This window comes from Colletotrichum scovillei (genome assembly GCF_011075155.1).
Source record: "Colletotrichum scovillei strain TJNH1 chromosome Unknown Contig00004, whole genome shotgun sequence".
NCBI classification, from domain to species: domain Eukaryota; kingdom Fungi; phylum Ascomycota; class Sordariomycetes; order Glomerellales; family Glomerellaceae; genus Colletotrichum; species Colletotrichum scovillei.
The window spans coordinates 1,483,848-1,490,817 of NW_023336262.1; the positions used below are offsets into that span (position 1 = coordinate 1,483,848).

The 6,970-nt window shown below is 55.8% G+C and overlaps 3 protein-coding genes across 3 annotated transcripts; 1 reads left to right on the top strand and 2 right to left on the bottom strand.

The window, feature by feature from the left end:
* Positions 1-4: 4 nt before the first annotated feature.
* On the bottom strand, positions 5-2,137 carry HER10_EVM0007758 (Alg9-like mannosyltransferase; the record flags this gene model as incomplete). The annotated part of the gene is made up of 3 exons (XM_035477303.1): positions 1,879-2,137; positions 1,362-1,811; positions 5-1,281 (listed from the first exon to the last, which is right to left on the bottom strand). The coding sequence occupies exons 1-3, from the start codon at positions 1,889-1,891 to the stop codon at positions 5-7; spliced, it is 1,740 nt and encodes a 579-aa protein (XP_035335107.1). The 5' UTR covers positions 1,892-2,137.
* Positions 2,138-2,420: 283 nt separating this feature from the next.
* Positions 2,421-3,349, top strand: HER10_EVM0008626 (uncharacterized protein). Its single transcript, XM_035478141.1, has 4 exons — positions 2,421-2,600; positions 2,679-2,738; positions 2,841-2,948; positions 3,033-3,349. Exons 1-4 carry the CDS (start codon positions 2,573-2,575, stop codon positions 3,086-3,088), a joined length of 252 nt encoding a protein of 83 aa, XP_035335177.1. The 5' UTR covers positions 2,421-2,572; the 3' UTR covers positions 3,089-3,349.
* A 49-nt stretch (positions 3,350-3,398) lies between these two features.
* HER10_EVM0003861 (ubiquitin carboxyl-terminal hydrolase) lies at positions 3,399-6,970 on the bottom strand. The gene is made up of 4 exons (XM_035473524.1): positions 6,237-6,970; positions 5,949-6,095; positions 5,863-5,876; positions 3,399-5,809 (listed from the first exon to the last, which is right to left on the bottom strand). Exons 1-4 carry the CDS (start codon positions 6,273-6,275, stop codon positions 3,766-3,768), a joined length of 2,244 nt encoding a protein of 747 aa, XP_035334833.1. The 5' UTR covers positions 6,276-6,970; the 3' UTR covers positions 3,399-3,765.

The following is a 6,970-nucleotide window of genomic DNA, read 5'->3' on the forward strand; positions in this document are numbered from 1 at the left end:
CCATCTATGAAGACACGATGCGGGCGCTGGCGCCGCCGACATCCTTGGCCCGCTTCATGATGCGTATCCGCGGCTCCATCCGCGGCCCAACCCACCAGCCGCCCGTCACGCCCCGTACGAAATCCCGTACGCGCTTGACAACGAATCCTCTGCCGAGGATCTTGCTCTCCCCGGTCTCTTCGTCCCCGGCCTCAGACGACGTCGCGGAACCCGGCTTGAGGACCTCGATGCCGGCGTACCCTTGCACGACGCCCACCGTCTCCCACTGGCCTCCCTTTACGGAGGCCGTGTCCTCGGCGAGGACGTAGTCGAAGCGGGACCAGAAGCCCGGGTCGGAGAGGATGGACTTGTCTTCTGTCTTATCGAATGCGAGGATCGGGTTTGTGCCTGGTGAAGAGGAAGAGGAAGAGTCCTGTTGGAGAGAGGTCTCGAGGGCGCGGGAGTGCGGGTTCTTGGGCAGGCCTACGCGGTTCTGGGTGAAGAGGGTGACGCCCGTCATGCAGCTCAGCACGTCGGTGTGGACGGTCGTGACGGAGCTGGCGGCGGGGGACGCGGCGACGAGGGCGTGCAGCTGGCGGAGGGCGTCGCCGCCGGGATAGTTCAGGGAGGAGAGGAGGAGCATGCCCGTCGAGGCGGCGAGGGCGGCGAGGACGCTGGCGGCGAGGAGGAGGGAGGCGAGCGCGTAGAGGGCGGATTTGGCGCGGCGGGCGAAGATGAAGTGCGCGCCCTGGGCGGCGGCGGCGGTCAGGGGCGGGACGGCGTAGAAGATGAAGCGGGCTTCCTTGTGCGGCTGGAGGGAGTAGACGGCCACGAAGAGCAGGGGCGGGACGACGAGGCCCGCGGCGGAGCGGGAGGTACCCGGCTGCGCGAGGGCGAGCGGGATCAGGAGGGCCAAGGTCAGGGGGTTGACGAGCAGGCGCGGGAGGGCGGAGGAGAAGTAGTAGTGCCAGGGGGAGACGCCCCAGTTCGACGAGGAGCCGAGGACGGCGTTGTAGTAGAAGCCCCAGAGCTCCGGCCAGAGGGGCTTTTGCCAAAAGTACGAGTCCAGGGGCACGGAGACGGCGAGGGCGACGGCGAAGGCGATGAGGAAGGGGCGGACGAGTTGGGGGATTGTGAGCTGGCGGGTGAGGAGGAGGTGGAGGCCCGTCATGGCGAGGAGGATGGCGACTTCGGAGCGGAAGATTGCGGCGGCGAAGACGAGGAGGGAGAGGGCTACGCGGAGGCGCGGGAGGTGGGATTGCGGGGATTGGTTCGGGATGAGGTTTGCGGATGCGAGGGTTGCTGTGAAGGGTGTTTGTTAGAATGTTGAATCCCGAGAGGGGGGCAAAGAAAAGGGGTGTTGGAAGACATAGAAAACTCACTCAAAGCAAAGGCAAACATGTTGGGCAACGTCCTCGACGCATAAAAGATGACGTGGAACTGGCCGACGAGCAACAGAACCCACCACCGCATGACGCCCTCGCCCATCCCCCTTTTCAGGCTCCTGGCAAACACGACGAGGGCGGCGGCGTTGGCGAGGCCCAGCAGGCCGCGGACGACGAGCTGGGCGTGGGCGAAGCCGACGAGGTTGACGAGGGGCCCGCCGAGGCCGGCGAGCAGCACGGGGCCGACAAAAGTGCGGGGCACGGCGCCGGGAAACTCAAAGTGGTCGTAGGTGGCCCTCAGACGGGCGGCGACGTCGTGGGTTGGCGTGCCGTAGACGAGGACGTCGTGGGTGGCTTGGATGTTGAAGGATTCCTCTACTTTTGTGTCCGGGGCCAGGAGGAGGTGGAGGGTGATGAGGGCTGGGATGAGGCCCAGGAGGGCGGTATCTGAGTGACTGATTAGTATCTTTCATGAGTTGTGATGAGAAATTGGGGGTGTTCTTGTTTGGGTTACCTAGGAGCTTCATTGTGATGGTGCCGTCAAGGAGACGCAGAAGCTGTGAGATGTCGTTATTGAAAAGCAGGTGAAGGAGCGTGTTGTTGTCGGATGTGACTATCTCATTGTTGGAAGATACACGAAGAACAGGAAAGCCCCGGTGAAGAAGCGAGAAAAAGATGGGTTTGAAGAATGAGAAGATGTGTTTTGAAACAATTTGCCCTGTGCTTTTTCCCTTGCCTCATATGGGCCTCAATTCTTTGCTTCTCACGATTTCCGCTCCTTTTCGCTTCGAAGCAGGTGTAAGCTGGCGTCTCGTGCAGATCCAAATGCCATTGAAAGGGTCAAGCTATGAGCGTCCGTGCACAGCCCAGCACCACCAAGCACCACTCAATGCAAGCTGTCTACTAGGAACTTAGGGGGTCAGCCATGCCGCGATAGAGTGACAGGCCACCTAAGGTACGGGGCACCTATTGCATGGATTCTCCTTCGGAACGGATCAAATACGCCTCCCCACCTCTGACGGCGCATCCCATCCCTCCCAAGGTAAGCTCTGGACAGCGCAGCGCAACACCATCACCACCTGGCTTCAATTCGAACGACCAAGAGCTACCCCTTCCCACAAGCTCTGCCAACAGAAAGGACACAACAACACCAAACCCGCACTTTTGCGCGCCCAGGGCTTCCCCAAGCCAACGTCAAAACCGCCAAGATGTATATCCTAGGAAACTTCCTCTACAGTACGTCCACCCTAAACCACTTGGCCCCCCCACGAAGCTTTTCCCGCCCATACTGACATTCCTCCTTTCTCCTCCCAGTCGCCGTCCTCCTCATCAACGCCATCGCAGTCCTCTCCGAAGACCGCTTCCTCGCGCGCAGTACGTCCCCGGCTAATCTTAATCCTACCCAGCAACATTGCCGTTCTGCGCCCTCCGGAAAAGAGACATCACAAGCTAACCCCCCGACTTCCCTTTTTTCAGTCAACCTCTCCCCCTCTTCCTACGACCCGACCTTTGGCTCGAGCAACGACGCAAGCGTAAAGGCAAAGATTATCAACCTGATCGCCAGCGTACGGACACTGATGAGAAGTACGTGACTACATCCCCGACATTCGTCTCTCTTTACATGAGCACTTCCACACGGAAACGCCCTTTGCTGACGGTCTGCCACAGTACCCTTGATCGGAATCAACACCATCATCATTCTGTACGAACTCATCCTCGGATAAGGTGTTATATTGGGGTACAGGAGATGAGATAGAAAGATATAATAAAAAAAAATGAAGGGGGCTGCTGCTCTTTAATGCATCGTATATGGCTTGAACTTTTTTACTTCCACGGCATGGCATCATGGTAACGAACCGGCGTTGAAGGATGGAGAGCGGATGGGGTTCGGCTGTCAATGGCACGCACGTATGTGTATTTTATCTGAAAATGTCCCCGGGTAACATCGTAAAGCCCGGCGAGTGTAATATCACAATCAGCTGAGGAGGATGCCTGCATTGTTCCAATCCGAGTTTCGGAACCCGAGAGAGCCTTTCTGCCCTTACGTGCTCTGTACTGTCTTTTGTTGATCACACCTTGCGCTATCATACAGCCCGATGAGGTAGGTGCCAGGAGAAAGTAACTAACGCTCAAGATGCCTTCATCACAACGTATCCTCTTTTGCATCATTAAGTGAGAAAAGTATTATCCAAGCAAACCACTCCATGCCTGGGTATCTGCGCATGCCGCCACCTCTCCATTCCCCTAAACGTCCATGCCGCCGATGGATAAGATGCGCACCCAACGCTGGGCGCGTGGGTTGTACATCGTGCAGGATCCTGCTCTTCGCCCCTTTTTTTTCCTGTATGTACTGTCAAATACCAAAATCTTCAGATGAATCGTTAGAACCTCATGCGCCACCTCATGACAGAAGATTACCGCTCTTCTTCCGGCCGAGGTTGAAACTAAATCTCTCCCTCAGTTCTTTGGGCTTCTCAGGTTGAGTCGGCACCCCTTCTGGACTAGCATGTCCATTCTCAGATGACTGATGCGATTCAGCCTTGTCCTTGTCTTTGCTGAGGAATCCGAAACTCTTCCTGCTCATTGATTTGCTCGCCCGGCTGGATCGGTTGAGGAAACTGCCTGAGCTTGACGACTCCTTCTTCTTGTCTCCTTCTGCCGATTGCATGCTAGCCTTGATTGCTCTGCGCATATCTTCTGCTTCTCGTGCATGAGCCGTTCTAGCCCTAGCCATACTCTCTCGGTGTTCCTTGTCTTTGAGCTTTTCCTGCTCTTTCTCAGCTTGTTTTCTGGCTTTGTCCGCTGCCTCCTGCTCCTTCTTCTCCCGCTTCTTGTCTTCTTTGGACTTGTCTGCCTTGGCGCCCGTGTTTGATCTGGCGAGGCTTGATGGAATAGGGGGAACAGCAGGAGTGGCCGGTGTATCTATCACAGGGGGATGAACCTTTTCAGATGGCAGAGCATCCACCTTGCCGGGAGCTGTCTGTGCATGTGCCAGACTGGGCAACGGCTCTCGTTCCTCAACGGGACTGACTGGCTGTGTATACTGCTTCGAAAGTGGTGTCGTACCGTTTGGTTGGCCATTTTCATGAGCAACATTAGCGGCCTCGCTGGCAATTTTGACCTCTTCCAGACCCTCGGCCTCCATCTCAGCTTGTACCTTCTCAAAGGTGGTTTCTTGGTAGAAGAGGACATAAGCGCATGCCATGCCAGGCTTGTCCCCGAAGAAGTTCCGCACGAAATGTTTGTCAACCGGTTCCACCATCTCGTCATCGAACAGAACCCAACCCCGATCTTTCGTCTTGATCACTGATACGTAGTGGCCGTGATAGGCGTTTCCGCCAATATGAACAACGACAGCGTATAGTTCATAGAGCCGATCGGGATCTTCAGCGTCGTCGGTGGTGTTGAACATGCGTAGATGGTACGGGTAGACGACCCGATGGAAGAGCTTCTGTAGTCGGCTGTAATCCTCGGTATACTTGAATCGTTTCAGGTGCAACGCGAGAACCTTTGGTAAACGCTTAATCTTCATCCGCTTCTCAGCCTCTTGAAGCCCACCACAATGGTCGCAGTGGAATTTGTTGCGCTCACACAACATCTCCTCAGCGGAAAATTTACGCAGGCAAGACGTAACTGATGAATGCTCCTCTAGATCGATAGACAAGTCCAGGAACGTCTCATCTCTTTGCGAAGCCGTTTCGCAGGTCAAACACTTGGTTTCGGAGGTCAATACACCCTCAAAGATATCATGAACCCAGCCGGTTCCTGGGGATCCCACGCCATTCACTGGTCGGTTTATCAGACTAGTCGCGCCAAGAGCGTTCTCCACTGACTGGATAAGTCCGTCTTTATTCTCGGCCTGTCGTTCTTGAATTCGCTTGGCATTCGCTTCCACGTTGGAGATGACATCGTTCAATACGAGACCGTAGAACTCGTGAGCATCCTGGTGCATTGAGTTCCGAAACATCTCGTTGTCTCGTTTGAAGATTTCCAGAAATCGCTGTGGACTCAACACGCCTGTCCTAGTATTGCTCTCGATGAGGGCCTGGAAGATGTCCTTGAGACCAGTGAAGGTGCATTCTTCCATGCCGTAAGCGGAGGGATTCTCTTGTGCCAGCTCGAGAATGGGGCCCTTGATCATAGCGTGTTTCTTCTTGTACTCTGGCGAATCAGGCTTGTCCTCAGGTCGTATGCCCGGCGCTCCTGGGGGTGGCATTCCCGCTGTGATGGCCTGCCTGCGCTTCATTGATTCCGATGCACTCAGGCCTTTCTGTTTCGCTCCGGGTGTATTCGGGGGCTCTTTGGCGACTGGCGGTCGGATCGTCACATTCACCTTTGGTCGAGTTCCGTTCGGGGTATCGGTAGGTGATAGTGTGGGGTACTTGACGACGTGGTCTCGGAAGGATTCTGAGTAGAACAACGCTTGAACAATGGAGTTGCAATAACTACAGACACGTCAGCAAATGAGAGACGATGTGGTGATGATAGCATCGCTTACCAAGTATTACCAAACTACGGGTTCAGTCAGCATTCGTTGTCTCGGGAAAGGCGGTCGCTAGGCCGGGTGTGACTTCGAAAACTTACATTCTCCAGACCGAAGAACTTGTCAGTCCCGTCTTCCCTCAATGGGCCAGCATTTTGCAGCATCTTCTCCAAAGGAGTGAGCTCCGGTGCTGGCTCCTCCTTGACCTTTTTGCTCGGTACATCTTTGCTTGTTGGACTCGAGGTGGTCTGTGAAGGACGAGGTCTGTCAGCTGGAAGAACGCGCGAGCAGCCGCAGCAGAAGCAGAAGCACAGCAGAGAGGAAAGAGAATTTCAGAGCACGCGATGAGCAGAGTATAGTCAAAGAAATGACGGGAGGAGGGAACGCACATTGCCCGCGCTCTTCAGTTTGTTGAAGAAGCCAGCCATGTTGGCGACTTGTTGGGATCGTGGATTTGGCTTGAAGGGTGATGTCTGGGCGAGACAAGCTCACGGCGGCCGCGCAGAAATGGCGAAATGTACCATGCGATGGACAATTGATGTCGTGGTGAAGGGTACACAGTGGGAAAGGTGCGGAGAGAGGTATTATTGTGTATCCGAGGAGATTCGAGAGATGCGCGCGGTTGTGGCGCAGAGGAGTAAGGGTCGTTTCCCTCGGTGATTCGGCCGAAGATACGGGTGGTCTGTGGAAGCAGGGTGGGAAGAGAGAGGACCGAGAGGTGTCAGGGAAGATTGGATGCGGGCAACGGTGGTGGAAGCAGCATTTGCCAGGACGCAGACTCTCAACCCAGCCGTGTTGGCAGTAGAAAGAGGAGGAGTAGGATGATGATGATGAGGGACAATGTGGGAAGTGGATGAAGAAGAGGGAGGGAGGATTGGTAAGAGGCGTAGTCTGCGGTACCTAGCAGCTGGGTGGGTGAGAACAAGGTAAAAGATGGAGGAGCCCTGGGCGGGATTTGGACGTTAGACTTGGGGTCCTGGGGTTGATGGGCGCAAGTAACAAGGAGGATGGAGGCGAGGTTGTGGGTTGGAGAGCCTGGATTGGGCACGTAGTGGCAGACGCGACAGCGACAGACAGACAGATAGGTAGGCGGGCAGACGATGGGTGACAGGGCACGCTGCAC